Below are 15,198 nucleotides of genomic sequence, written 5' to 3' on the forward strand. Positions count from 1 at the left end.
AATATACAACAAAATAACCCCAAACAAAACCAAGAGGCCCACTTCACTCTCCCTGTTGGAACCGATGGAGTGGGTACATTGGATTAGACTGCTGGGTTGAGACTAATGTTGGCCAGGGAGGCATAGAGCAGGCTGGGCGGCAGCCACAGAGGACAGCAGGGGAGAAGCCCTCACACTGCATTAGGCTCTGAGAACAGGCGTGTCCAAACCTTTCAGCTTTTAGTCTTGCGGCCTTCAACTTCCAGAATTCCCCAGGCAGCTATGATGGCTGGGAAATCCTGGGAGTTGAAGTTCACAGGTAATCCACTTTAGAGACCCTCGCTCTTAGGAAATGGGAGAGCTGCAGGCAGTCCTCTAGGAGAGGACGTGAAGCATCCCTCTCTTGAAAAGAGGCTGCCGGGCTGGGTCTTCTGTGGTAATACAACCTCCATCCAATTTCAGGATCCCCACGAAACTTGGTGTTTCTCAGACAGGGGCCAGAGGTCTTTTTCAGCCTGGGTGCCCAGCACTTAACTGTAGCCCATGAAATAATCAGAAGCTTCATACTCGACCACAATCTCAGCCATGTCTCTTCCTTTTGCTCTCTTTCAGCCGTCAAAAAACCTGCACCAGCCCCTCCAAAGCCAGCAAACCCACCTCCGGGACAGCCAGGGACCCCGAACCCCACTCCAGCCCCCAAGCCCCCCCCAAGAAGCCCTTCTCCTCCCAGCCAGCAATCAAACCAAGGGGGCGCTCAGCCTTCTGCTGCCCTGCCCCAGATTTCTGCCCCCCGGCGATACTCGAGCAGCCTCTCCCCGATACAAGCTCCCAACCACCCACCCCCCCAGCCCCCCACGCAGTCCGTAACACCACCTCCACAGACCAAGGCTAGTAGTTTTGGACCCTCCCCGCCAGGCGCAGAGGCCGGGTCAGAGCCGCTGTCATCCACCCCTCCACATACCCCCACCCCACCTGACACACCCCCCCTGGAGAAGCATAGCACCACCTGCCCATCCGCCCAGCCTTCAGCCCAGGACATTCCACCGGCTCAGTCGCCTCCTCCATCTGGCACGCTACCAAGGCCCCGGCCAGTGCCCAGACCTCGCAACCGTCCCACAGTGCCCCCTCCGCCTCACCCTCCTGCTCCTCATCTGTCTGCAAATGGTTCTCTGCTGGGCCCTCCAGCAACAGCGTCCCACATCGTGACTGGTAAGAACCCTCTCGGCTCCTCTCATGCATGTCTTTGAGCTTGTGCTTTGATGGAGGAATGCTCTCTCCCAGCGGGGACGGCCAAAGAAAGCCCCCCCACTTCAAAGCAAGCCAGTTACGGCTGTCGGCCAGCCCTCCATGGGGGGCTGCAAGGCCCAGTTTCTGTCCTTTGATATTAGCAAAATCCATGGACGAGATGACAAAGGCAGATTAACTGTATTCATAGTAGCAGCTAGTCTAGATAGGAGCATAGCGCTTCATTTCAGAAAGGAAATAGTGAACATATTGGAGCAAATGTGAAATATGTGAGCCCATTTCAGTGTTCACGTCAAAGTTTTGGCTTCCTTTAACTGAACAACAAAGGCATCCTCAAGAGTTGGAATCAATCAGCAATCAATTTTGTGTTCTGGGCTTTTGCATATCATCCTTTGCTAGTCCCCATTCCTTCCCATCAACGGTAGCAGTGCAACCCTCCCTCTGATTTTCCTCTGCCATCAAAATTGTTTTACTTCACACTGAAGAACATTCCAAGATGTCAGGTTTCCTTCCTGTGTTGTTATAGCAACACAGCCAATGATCAGGAGAGGCAGGTTTTAGCCTTTTTGCTCTGTGGGTTCCTTCTTTCCTTGCTGCCCAGATGGGGTGCTGGTGGCCTTTTCACGCAGGCTGCGTTCAGAAACATTGGGAAAATCTCAGTGCTGCTGTTAGATGACGGCTGAATTTTATCATACTCAGATTGTAGATGGCAAACAGGGGAAATAGCCATTTATTCTTTTATTTAAACACTGTCCCTTGCTAGCTAACCAAATAATTTCCCTGTTGGTGCAGTACGTACAAGACTCATTTATTGCATCAATATTTACAAGCTCTTTTTATTTCTTAATCTGGATTGGGCACTTTTTAATAACACTTAATGTTAATTTTAAGACGCATATTAGGACAAAGCCTTGACTTCTGGCAGAATGAAATAGCGCATGCCCATCTCTTAATTTTAGCAGACTCTAACATATTGAACCCTTGCAGCCTTGTAATGGCTACTGGAACAAAACAAGTTTCAACTGCCAAAATAACCCTTTGAATCTTTAGATTGTAATATATCTACAAATAATATTCTAATTGAGAATTTTATTAAATAATCTAGATGTTTGAGCTGCCTTATTCAATAGGAACTGAAATTGGAAATGGTAAGAGGAAATTGAGGCCTTCCGATTGGCTGGATATGTTGCAAATGTTGCATAATCATGGATGCTGCTTTCGTTTCTTACTAACTGGTCACTGTAACCTGCCTTGCTTGCACCTGGACTAATCCTGCATGTGAAAGGAGTGATGCTTTTCTTGTCCATTGTTCGTAATGTTGATCTCCATTTTAATGCATTCTGGTCTACTGCCCCTTCCGATCCATATTTGTCAACCTTTCATCAGCAGACACTGGAATGACTTTCTGCTTTTGAAAATCTTCAGAGCGTCATAGCATGTCCAGATAGAAGTGAAAGAGGCACACAGAGAGGCACACGTAAACTGTTCTTCCCTCCACCCTTGTGCTGACGAATTTGCAGTCTTAAGTTCTCTCCCACAGAGAGCTAAGTGCAACCTTGCAGATCCATGCCAATCCTGGCACTGGTTGCTGTTCCCTTATAGTGTGAACAGGGCACCTCCACTGCTGCACGTGGCTTAAACATGCAGGGTAAGAAGAATCTGAGAGAAAGGCTTCTCGTATGGATTGAAAGCTCAGGTGAATTATGTATTCGTAATAAAATACAAACTTGATGTGATTTTGGAATAAGCAGCCGTTGCCCCAAGCAAGTTGGTGTGCACTCTTTTGCCCTAATTGCAGTATTGTTGGCCAAGAACTCTGGCAAGCTGATTTATGTGTAGAGACTCAGCTCCAAATACTGCCTAATTTGCTGGAGGTGACCTTGACTTAGAAAGAAGATACAGCAGCCAAAGCATCTTTCTGGGGAAGAGCAGATTGGAGCCTTTATCATTCCTCACCTGCAGACAGAAATCTGGCCAAACTAAAGCAGTTACTTGCATCATGTAAGATCTACTCGAGAATGTCTAGGGAGGAGCTGCCTCTAAACCTAGTCCCTGTCTCTTGGTCCTCTGGCCTGCAGCATCTCCCTCCTGGGAAGCCAGACAACGTTCCACCACACCCACAGATGCTGAAAAGCAGGCAATCCGATCGATCCCCTGCTCTGCCTCATGCCCCATTGATGCACTAGCGGCAACCAACCCTATGGAACTTTTGGATCATTAAAGCTCTTCCATTAGAGCCAAGTGAGGGCCCGTCTAAACTTTGGCTATGTGATTGTCAGACAGGGGCAGAGAGCCGTGACTGGATTTGCATTTCTGATGGTAAGGAAATGTACAAGAACAGGTGCAACTCTATTTTGCAGTCATTCTGCATTAAAAGGGAAAGGATACCTTCGACCCATCATACCAGGGCTGCATGTCGGTGGAAACGAAGTCCCACCTGCACGTCAGATGTCTTTTCACCTTTTCATTGAAGGAGGGGGGAGAAGAGGGTTGGTTGCCAGTGTAGAAATAGCCTAGCTCATGTTTCTTGGATTTTGAAATGGGGAAGAGAGCTAGGTAGCCATGACAGGCAAGTTTCCCCCAAATTGTTACAACCTAATTGTTTGTGCTAATGGGTTCTCGTCCCATAGAGTTCTATTCTTTGCAGGTCCACTAAAGCCCCAGGCCCAACCAGTTTTCCCCAGAATGTGGCAAATTCAGACAAATGAACAAAATTCTGTTTTCATTGACCTGTTTCTTCAAATTATGCTTCCCTAGTAAAGAACAGTTTGTGCTTTTCCAGAATTACCTAAGCTTATACTAGCTGGGTCCTGATAGTTGGATTTACAGCTTGTGACAAATCAGTTTCCCTGAATGACATGAAGAAACTTTGGCTGGCTGTCTGAGAATAAAGTGCTCTGTTTTTCAGGAGCTATGCTGCTCAAATTTGAAATTTTAAGGTGAAGGCATATCCTGTCACCTCTGAGATCAGGTCAGGCTCCTTTCACAACAAAGTTATTAGCCATTATGATACACTTGAATAAAATATGTTGTTAGAGGATTCTGAAGTCAGACCCTGAATTGTAATTCCTGCTCTCCTTTGAATTCAGACATTTTGCATAGTATTTCAGAGGGGGAGTCTTGTGGATCAGTAGCCAGCCCTGAGTTTATCTTCCAGCATTTGTACTGTGTTTGTTTGATATCTTTTCTGCACAGATACCAGTTCCGAAGTTAAAGAGCAATCACAGGGCATCCCTGGCATGGAACTTCCTGCCACAGAATTGGTGACTTCGCCGAATCAGAATTCACACAACCACCTTGTGCTTGATCTCGATCATGATACTGAAAGCACTGCTTTGTAAAAAAGAATAAAATCACTCCAAAGCAGCCTTTTCTATCCCAATGAAAACTTAACCAGTCCAGGATTTACAGTGAGGAGCTTTAAAACAAAGAAGAAGACAAAGTAGGAATCGTACCACTGCTGGCCTCATGTCTTCTGAGAAGACACGTGATCTTTAAAAAGAGAGTTTAATGACCTGTATCCTGACAAAGCTGCCTAAGCTAACATTGGGTGTTCTGGCTGTTGCTAAACCTTATATGAGAAGCTTGATTGCTGCTGTTAACCAAGACGGCCCTTGCCAGAAATTTCCGAGAAGAATCCAAAGCAATGCATGTGTAATGGAAATCATAACCCTTTCAAGACCTCTGTTGAGCTCTTCTTCTTTGTCCGTATCAAAGAGAGGTGTGCAAGAGACATGCTATCTCTGATATGCTGCAAACTTCGTTAAAAGTATGAACCAAAAAATTGCTACAGGTGCAGAAGATGACTGCTGGTTATCGGTCACTTTTCTAAACGATGGATGTATTCTTGTGCCTTGATGGACTTGACACTGTAGAAGGAAATGTACTGTCTCTCTAACCATTTCAGTGCTATTCTTTTTTAAAATATGGTTCTTTACCCCTTTATTTTTCATAGATATTTGTATTAACCCTTCTGCTCTGGTTTCTGTAACTTCCATAGGCAGATGCTGTCAAGCTGAACTCTGGAAAATGTGTATTGCTATAAATGAGTTGAACTTTGAAAGTTATTTTGGATATCTTGTTGGGTTCATCTGCCAAGTAAAATTATTCTCTTTTTTTGTCACTGTGCAACCAATTTATTGTAATTTTCCTACCCAGAGAGCTGTATTTTTCCCCTAAATTGACCAGTGAATTAAATTGCTTGGGAAGTGAAGCAGAGTCACCCCAGAAAGAAAAAGGGAATAGTTTGGCAAGAACCTGAAAGATATAGAAGTATTTGCCCCTAATTTCTCCCCTCTCCAACTACTTTTAGTCATAAGGAGTCAGGACCCGAACAAAGAGAAGTTCAACAGCTTCTGGAGAGTCATTAATTCCTCATCCCTGGTTTGAAAAAATGCCAGCACACCACTCTCAAGTCTTCCTGACAACTTTATTAGTTGCTTTGTTTTCCCTCTGCGTGGGTGAAGAGATGGGCATTAACGTTCTCAGGCCAACTCCATCCCAGGGCTTTGGGATTTGCAAATGGGATTTCTTTAGACACATTGGTAGGTAGCTTGGCTGTAGGGTTTCACGTAGTCATATGGGTAGGAGTAGGCCATACTGTTTCTGGGGAGGAGAGAGGGAAGTGGAAGAAAAAGGAAACATCATTTTTCCAACGCTTTTACAAGCAATAACCGGAAGAGCATCTGTATATTCTTTGGTGCACCCATGTTGTGTTTGTATGGCTGCAGTCTCTCCCCAGGGACCAATCAGAGTGCATACATGTTGCCTTTATGTCTTGGTTTGGCTAAAGTGGACTGGTTGCCTGGTGTGTGGGTTTGTGCTTGCACACACACACACTAGGAGTGTGTCAAATGTGACCAGGAGGCTGAGAATGGAGCCTCTCCAAACTTCCCAGCCCCTGCCCAAAGCCATGGATTTTTTCCCATAATCTCCAGGAACCTGCTTATTACAGTCATAAATCATGACAGTTGTAAAGTGGGTCATCATGTGACCGTCCTGATTTTGCAATCTTTTTGTGGCAGCTATTACACAAACCCATTGTTCCCTATGGGGCATTTTTGCTCAAACCCAGAAGTGAACGCCAGTTTTGGCAAAAACATAAATTGCAGTCATGTAACTGCAGGACAGTGGATGGCCATAAATGCAAGCCAGTTGCTGAGTGCCCCAAATCCAGTCATGTGTCGTGGGTAGGAGGGCTGGCTGCTGGAACTAAGGATCTTTTGGGAGGCCCATCCTAGCTTTAAACGGTCGCTCAGCAATTACCAGCAACATGTACATAACCCTTTTCAACACTGTGGAACTAAAGGTTTGGTCCTCCGCATTCTTAATTACAGGTCGTCCTCAAGGTAAGACTCATGGAAGCCTCTCCATTACGGTTGCATGTCATGGCAGCTGTTAAGCTGCATGGTTCTGGAAGTGGCCACCATTTTTATCCCAGCCACGAAATAGCCGCTGTGTTTGGGTCACCGCTTGTGCAGCCAGGACAAACTGCTTCATTTCGCTACCTTTGCAAGGACTGCACAATGCTCGTTCAGAAGCCTCTGCACCACTTTGGAGGCGTCTTTAAGGCAGCAAAGGAATCAGTTTCTCCGGCAGCTGCCATTTTCTCCCCACCCACAAGCAGGCAGCACAAGATGGCTGCTACGTTCAGGTCCCCTGCGTGGCCCAGGGAGGTCGTGGGCTGCCCTCCTTCCACAACATGAGCTCTGGAGAATTCCAAAAGGTGAGTGCGGGGAGCAGCAGAGCCAAGCACTGAGGGGTTCCGGCAGGATGGGATGGAGGAGAGAAGCCCTGCAGCATCCTTGTAGCTGGTCGTGAGGAGACAATTCCAGAAGTGGCCACCATTCTGTCCCATCCTCCTTCCCCAGCATGAAGAGGTAAAGGGTGGGGCCTGACTGGCGTGTGTGGAGGAGGCCCAAGCGCAGGGTTTGGTCTGGGGGAGGTCTGGGGGTGCTGCAGTGACCCAGTGATGGGTCATAAGGGTGAATGGCCACAGGGCCCCTGCAGCCATCCTAGTTAGAAATGGTCCTATGTAATTTGTTAAGCAACCTGTTTTACCTCAAGGACTACCAGTACCCTTGTTCAAAATTTTAGTAAGTTCCTTTCTTATGCCTCAATTTGCATCAAAGATTTTCTTTGGGGAATCCCTGTTCTCCATCCAACCACCTGCTTTTAACCAAAAGGTGCCGGGATGTTAAAAACAAGATGGAGCAGGGATGGAAGGATAAATTGAATATATTGCCACGGTCATCTAATTGTGTTTAAAATAGAGGTCTCCAAACTTGACAACTTTAAGACTTTTGGACTTCAACTCCCAGAATTCCTCACCCAGGATGGGTTTTCCTAATGGCTGGCTAAGGAATTCTGGGAGTTGAAGTCCATAAGCCTTAAAGTTGCCAAGTCTAGAGACCCTCGCACTAAAGCTGCAAAGCACCAGCTTTCCAAACATAAACCACTACATCTGTCTACAGTCTGTTTACAACCATCTTCAGTTTCAAGTAGAATCTACAGCTTTCCAGCAAAATGGTGACTCGCTTGGTTCTAGTGGAGCCCTGTGGAAGCTTCCCGTTGACCAGGGGCTGCCTTGAGGCCTGTCCAAGGAGGTAGACTTTCCTTTTGGGCTGTGGATTCTCTGGTTAGCCTTGGGGGCAGGCAAAAAAAGTACCTGCATCCATTTGTGGCTGCAGAGGATTGTTGTACATCTTCAGAAATTCCACTGGGCTCAAACATTCTTGGCTCCTGCACAAATACTGGATTGTTTCCGCTGGGATCAGCAGCTCCGGCACAGCAGTGTGGAGGCACTCACCCAGGCCTTTGTTGCCCACCTTCAGAGGAGAAAGGAAGCACAGTGGATTTAATCCCATGGCATTTGTCCTGGAATTAGTGCATACATTGACTTGGTCAGGCTTTTCTGCTTTAAGCAATGCTGCTCGGACAACTGATGTTTCAAAGCTTGGTCTAAAGAAGAAGAATTCTTTATTGCCAGTGCACAACATATGTACAATGAGATTGGTTGAGCTCCTTCTGTGCACCCATACACACACAATACAACTCACAGTGAAGACCAAAAGAAAAAAAAATATCCCTAGCCCAGTAAATCTTATTAACAAACACCCAGCCCCATTACACCAGTGTGAACATGTTACACATTGCGCTAGCCCTGTCAGTCCATCATACTACTTAGTTATTATTTTGTTATTGTGCATTCAGGTGTCTGACAGCCCATGGATACAAACTGTTCTCCAGCCTGTTTGTGCAGCTGGCTATGCTTTCATACCTCCTTCTCGATGGTAGGAGGGTAAAGAAGTGCCATGCAGGGTGAGAGTCGTCCCTGATGACTTTGCTCACTCTTCTAAGGCAGGGAGCCCTAGCGATCTCATCTAGTGGTGTCAGGGGCAGCCCACAATGTTTTGTGCTGTGCTCATCACCCTCTAATGTTTCCATCCGTGGCTGTCAAACCAGCATGCTGTACTATGATGCAATAAGTGAGGACGCTTTCTATTGTGGATCGGTAAAAGGAGATCATCAGTTTTTGTTCCACCTTGTTTTTACGCAAGACCCTAAGGAAATGGAGTCTCTCTTGGGCCTTCCTGGCCACCTGGGTCATGTTGGTGGCACAGTGGTTAAATGCAGCACTGCAGGCTACTTCAGCTGACTGCAGTTCGGCTGTTCAAATCTCACTGGCTCAGGGTTGACTCAGCCTTCCATCCTTCCGAGGTGGGTAAAATGAGGACCCGGATTGTTGTTGGGGGCAATATGCTGACTGTAAACCGCTTAGAGAGGGCTGAAAGCCCTATGAAGCAGTATATAAGTCTAACTGCTATTGCTATTGCTATTGTTTTTCCAGTGAGGTCTTCGTTAAAATAAACTTACAGATTGAAGAATAGGGGCTGGGAGCTGAAAGGAAGTTTTCAATTTGGATTGTGCAGAATTGACAAACTGAATCATCAATATATTTTTGGGTACCTATTTTTTTAAATAATCCTGCCAGTAAACAAACACAAGAGAAACAGATTCTGTATCTCTATGGCCAGGATACTGCTATTTCAAAAAAAAATCAATAATTGTTTTTTTATTAAAGTTATGTTCACATGAATCACAATGCAAAGAACTATAGCAAGTAAGAGTTCCCATCATGCCCTTGGCATTATCTCATGTATGTCCCCAAGTTCTTCCTTACATGTTGGCACTGTTAATTTACAGTAGAGTATGTCAAAACTAAACAGTGCAAGCCCCTAACTAGGCATAAGAGTGTAATGCCAGATTTCTTGATCTCTAAGGGTTTGGTGTACTTATGCTAACTGAAGACATCTCAGAGTCTTGGGCAAAAAGCAGGAGAGATCTTCTGGCTACAGAAATGTACATTTCTACCAACTTTGTCCCAAATGAAGGAGATCCATTGTTGGAGTGTATTATCCTTATGTGCAGCCAAGTCTATTTTGGATGAGGTGCTGGTCCTGGGGAAATGAAGCTGATGCCAAAGAGAAAACTGCTGAAGGGATCTGCTCTCACCTTGAGTGTTGCAAGATACACTCCCAGCTTGAGAATGAGTGTAAGACACTCAGTAATAACTTCTTCTATGGTCTGGCTCTGGGTGACATCTTCCAAAGTTACAGGCACTTCCACTTTGGTGGCATTCCACTGTGAGAAAAGTCTGGTAGGGATGTTATGAGACATTACCAATATCTTAATATCTCGTAATAAAGCCCTAAAAGGAAGAAACCATATTAAACCCATAGGTCTGTAGACACATTATGCATACACTTGCATCCATGTTCTATCAAAAGCAAGATATTTAAGACTTGCAGCTATCTACCATGGAGGGTCACATCAGAGGCACTGGCTACATTGCCCATGGACATGGGAGGTTTCCTCCCTTCCTTCCAAGTATTTATATGCTTCCTGTTCTAAAACTCCTGAGGTGGTTACAATAATTATGAAAACATAAGGTAAAAACAAGATAAAAGCTAAGTGGAAACAATCTATAAGAAGCTTCTAGGAAAGACAGTATAAAAATAGAACTTTTTCAGAGAACCTAATAACCAGTTTCTCAGGACAGGATCCTTCCAGTGATGACCGAAACCCCTGTCTCTTCCAGGTTTGATGCAGGATGTTTTTATTCCAACTGGATGTTGAACCTTTAGTAAGTTGTCATGCTAGCCATCCAGATCAAGAGAGAAATTTAGACATTTATCTGAAGTCTCTGCTCATAAATCCTTGAATGAATGAATTAGACCAAGCCTGCTTCTGATCCAACCACAGGTCTTCTGGAGCTCATGACCTTCCTCTCTTGGCTGAGCATCCTAGATGTGCTTTCATTCCTATCCGAAAATAGGATTGAGGAATCTGATGCCCTCCAGAAATTGCTAAATGCCAATGCCCATCCAAGACACTCAAGGAGACACTCAAATTTCCCAGGAACTATAAACTGTAAGGCTAGAAACTTTGCGACCTTTGATTGGGCACTGACTCCCTATCCCTTAGATAAGGTGACATTTTCTCCATCATGGGGTCTTTGCTGCTCTCTCTGGTTGTTTTCTTGCAGTCATTTCATTACCAAACTAGGTAACATCCTCAGTGCTAGTAGGGAGGGTTCTTCCCTATCTTATTCACACACCCAAATGTTGGGAGGGATTGAAGGGATTCTTTCCATTGGTGCTGCTGTGCCTTCTGCTTTCTGCTGCTGCTTCTCTTAGTTTAGGGGTTTTTTTGGCTTTGTTTTTAGCTGTTTTAAAGCCATCAACCATCTGTGCGTACTGGTAAAGAGGCTATGGGATGCTCTGTTTATCAGTTTGTACCTTGCATTTAACTTACTATAAATGCATTTTTAAACTTTTCACCTTTTTAATAATAAAAGCACAAATAAAATATATAAATACAATAATACATGGTCATTAGAAGCAGTCTTTCAGCCAAGGGCATCATCCATTCTTCAGATAGTCCCTTTCCAACCCGACCGTGCAGAGAGACTTGGGCATCTTCCGGAGGTCCCTCTGCCTCGTGATTGAGATGCCTCCCCTCTGCCTCCCCACAGCTCTCCTCTCTGGAGGACTTGCTTGACTTACTCTGCTCCCTGATGTTCAAAGAGGGTCAGATCCATGAGGATGTGGTAGAGGGTGCCGCTGGAGGCCTGAGGGGAATGGAAGAACATCAGGATATGAAGTTCTGAAGGTGTTTCCACTCAATTCTGTTATTCTATATTTGAAGTGATGTTTTCAGAAATTTCTGGTGGGGAGTTTTGTTAATTCTGCAAGTGACCAAATTACATTGTGCCTGCAATACTATGGTATCCGTATGTATGATTACAGATTGGTGCCTAAATTGGATGTAGGTTTTGTCAGCATTTGTTATAAATCTCTATACAATTCAACTAAAGGATTTTTCACCTTCTTCTGGTACCCTTAAATATTTGCTTGACCTACCTCCAGAATGTGGAGTATGCTCTGGGAATAGATGAGAAGGACCCCAGAGGCTGCTTCCCCCAAATGGCATCGTGAAATCTTCTGGAAAAGCTGTTCATGATAGTCTTCAAAAAGGAAGCAGGAAAGATCAATAGAGAGATCCACCAGAAAGGCAAAGATGAGATAAACGAGGCTTGAGCCCAGGCCAAAAAGGGGATTACAAAAATGCCTCAGACAGCCACCCCTCCAATTCTCATGAAGATAAAAGAGAAAAAGGGGAGTTCGTTCAGACCTGCAAGGTGCTGTTACTACAGTTGTTCTGATACAAGTAGTTCTAGGTCTACATGGTGTCTGTTTCTACCTGATAGGGCTGGATTCAAAATTGAGGTTATTACCAGTTTTGTCTTCACAGGGACAAACACTGACTTCCAATGAAGATGGGTGAGACAGAGTGAGATAGTCAGACCTCCCCACAGCCAAACGGACAAGGCTCATGAAAGCCTTCCCATTTGGGAAACTTCAGGGTGCTATGGAAGAGGACATCCCAGGGCAAGCACAGATTTCAGTAAGATCTTGGAACCTTTCCCTCACTGGGAGCATCCAGGGACTTCATGGCCTTTAATAAGGGAAGCTCAGTCTTTTGAAGGCCGTGGTGAGACTGACTGCAATACCTGTGATTTCCTCCTCATTGGCATTTTCTTGCAGCATCGCAACCAAGATCAGCCGGTGAAGCAGATATTTCTGTGGGGGGGAAAGCACCAGAAGATTTAGCCTCTATGCTTTAGGGCTTGGTTTTCCCCACTGTTTGAAGCTCTGTCAAAAATGCAATGTTGTCACCCATAAAGCCCTTCATGGTAGTGGATCTGGGTACTTGAGAGACCGCCTACTGCCGATTACCTCCATGCGACCTATTAGATCTCACCGATTAGGCCTCCTCCGAGTCCCATCTGCCGGTCAATGCCGACTGGCAACCACGCGGAGGAGAGTCTTCTCGGTGGCAGCTCCAACCCTATGGAACGATCTCCCCGTGGAGATTCGTACCCTCGCCACCCTCCAGACCTTCCGCACAGCCCTCAAAACCTGGCTATCCCGTCAGGCCTGGGACTAAGATTGTAACCCGCCCGAATGGTATGAATGTTGTGTTTTTTAAATTTGTATTGTTCTATATGTCTAAAGTTTGTTTTCCCCCCTCCCCTCTTGAGTTGTGAGCCGCCCTGAGTCCCCCCAGGGGAAAGGGCGGCATATAAATTTAATAAAATACAAATACAAATACAATGTTGCAGAAATAATCTGTCACTTATCTTTATAGATATTTTGGTACATTTCCCCAAAACCCATCAAAATACAGGATACAGGAAAAACAAAGCAACACTCTAGAAAGAAAGCTGGGTGCTCAAAAGGGAAAACAGCCATCTTAGGAGGGTCAACCCTCTGTCCTCAGCACACTGAACCACCAAGGAAGCAGTTGGATTTTACCCTAACGTTAGGACAATTTGTAGTGAGTTTATAGTACTGTGTGTCATGCAAATCAAAGTGAATGGTAGACATGTCTAAATAGGAGAGGGCCAAAAAAATCAAGATGGTGGTTGCTACCACATGGTTGAAGCCCCAAGATGTGGCAGCAATAATCTTGGCACTTTTTTTCATGTCTTGCAGATGTTCTTGCACACTGGAATAGGTGGCTGTGCCCTGATTAATCTGAGTCAAACTCAGCCAGGGGCTGAATCCAATGATTCAGGGCAGTGATGGCTAACCTTTTCTCCTGCACGCACCCACAATGCAATGTGCCCACCCACCCACCCCCTGCAGATGCCATGCGCCTCCATACACACAAGTGGCCTACTCGGCCTCCCGTGCCACAGTGGACGGGGACGTTTTTGCCCTCCCCAGGCTCAGTAGGTTTTCCTCGAGCCTCTGGAAAGGCAAAAACAGGCTCCCCCAGGCTCCAGAGGCCAGAAACAGGCCCGTTTCCAGACTTCGGGTGTTAGATCGGGTAATGGTAATAGTATCTAACATCTGGAGCTTCTGGGAGGGTCGTTATTTGCCCTCCCCAGGCTCCAGAGGTTTTCCTCAAGCCTCTGGGAGGGTGAACAAGGCCTCCCCGGGGCTCCAGAGGCACTCCCTGAAGCCTCCTGGCACCAAAAACAGGAGATCCCCCATGCTCCTCCCTCCCCCTGTGCATGCATGCACATCTCCCACAAGTGCGTCAGAAATGCAAAAATCAGTTGGCCAGCAGAAGCACATGTGCATGCACAATAGGGCTGAGCTGGGTGAGGGCTCGCATGCCCGCAGAGAGAGCTACACATGCCACCTATGGCACGTGTGCCATAGGTTCGCCATCATGACGCTAGGCCATAAACCATGTTCTATACATATAGTTTTATATGCTCTAATGCAGGAGTCTCCCAACCTGACAACGTTTAAGACTTGTGAATTTAAAGCTGCTGGCTGGGGAATTCTGGGAGTTGAAGTCCACAAGTCTTACATTTGCCAAGTTTGGAGATCCCTGTGTTTTGGGCCAGAGCAGGGAAAATGAAAAGGAACAAATGGCCTTTCTGATGGCCACTGACCAGCAGAAAAGGACCCCCGGAAATCTCCAGAAGGAGAGAAAAACCCGGCTGAAGCCGAGGAGGTCAGAGAAACCTTCAAGGTGAGAGTAAAACAGAGAGCAAGGGGAACCAGGGGAAACTTGATTTCCAGACACATCCAGGCATGGCCTTCCTCCAGGATTGGTTCTCCAGTCTAGCCAACAGTCTTGGGATCTCCAAGTGGTCTCCCATCCGCAGACTGTGGGGCAGCCCTCTCAGCCAAAATATGGCCAATTGGGCCAGCTGCAAAGAACCCTACTGGCTAGGTTTTGACAGCCCACCAAGCTGTGGGATTCAATAAGTTCAACTTACTGACTCAGCAATATGTCAGGTTTAGGCCAGATGCCAAACTGAAACCCACCAATCCTCTGAGGCTGGGATGCCAGGGCCTAGAAGGACTGCCACCTCTGGAAAAAGAGGCACCAGCCCCACCCCAAGACCACCTTCTGCTGCTGCCGTCGCCTCTCCTCCAAAGCACTAAGCAGGGTGTTTCTGGTCACTGAGGGCATCACATCAGCCATCTTGCTGTGGCAGACTGATCCAGAACCTTCCAGGAACCCATCTGCCAGCCCGGCATGGCAGTTACCCTCTAAGCACCTCCTTGGAATCGGCAGTTGGAAGCCTGTTGGCTCACCTGAGCAGCCAAAGCTCTGAGCAGGAGGAAGATGGGAGGCCTGCATCTCTTAGTATTCTTTTTAAAATACCCTCTTCGATTTCACACATAATAAAACAAGCACAGCCAATTCTTTAAACCACCAGAGTTTCACTAGCAGTGGGTTTCTAGATTATCATGGCATGAGCTCATTTTATGGATCCACATGTTCGGCTTGATGCTAAGACAGTGGTTCACAAGCTGTGGTCCATGGACCCTTGGGGGCTGCAATGTCATCACACGGGTTTGACAAAGTCTTGAAGAAATGTTATTAAAATCTTGAGGTAAGTCTTGGCGGGGGGTGGTGCCATCGTCTGTGGCCACAACATGT

General features: G+C 46.2%; 2 protein-coding genes across 2 annotated transcripts in view; one reads left to right on the forward strand and one right to left on the reverse strand.

The window, feature by feature from the left end:
• Positions 1-5,347, forward strand: part of ARHGAP17 (Rho GTPase activating protein 17) — a 111,143-nt gene extending 105,796 nt beyond the window's left edge. Inside the window, 2 exon segments of the mRNA XM_032230345.1 lie at positions 592-1,188; positions 4,420-5,347. Of these exon segments, the coding sequence (XP_032086236.1) occupies positions 592-1,188; positions 4,420-4,565 (743 nt within the window). The 3' untranslated portion in view covers positions 4,566-5,347.
• A 2,515-nt stretch (positions 5,348-7,862) lies between these two features.
• On the reverse strand, positions 7,863-14,736 carry LOC116517871 (testis-expressed protein 47-like). Its single transcript, XM_032231043.1, has 6 exons — positions 14,659-14,736; positions 12,299-12,368; positions 11,649-11,752; positions 11,292-11,356; positions 9,739-9,934; positions 7,863-8,051 (listed from the first exon to the last, which is right to left on the reverse strand). The coding sequence occupies exons 1-6, from the start codon at positions 14,734-14,736 to the stop codon at positions 7,863-7,865; spliced, it is 702 nt and encodes a 233-aa protein (XP_032086934.1).
• Positions 14,737-15,198: the final 462 nt, after the last annotated feature.

This window comes from Thamnophis elegans, chromosome 14 (genome assembly GCF_009769535.1).
Source record: "Thamnophis elegans isolate rThaEle1 chromosome 14, rThaEle1.pri, whole genome shotgun sequence".
Lineage (NCBI taxonomy): Eukaryota > Metazoa > Chordata > Lepidosauria > Squamata > Colubridae > Thamnophis > Thamnophis elegans.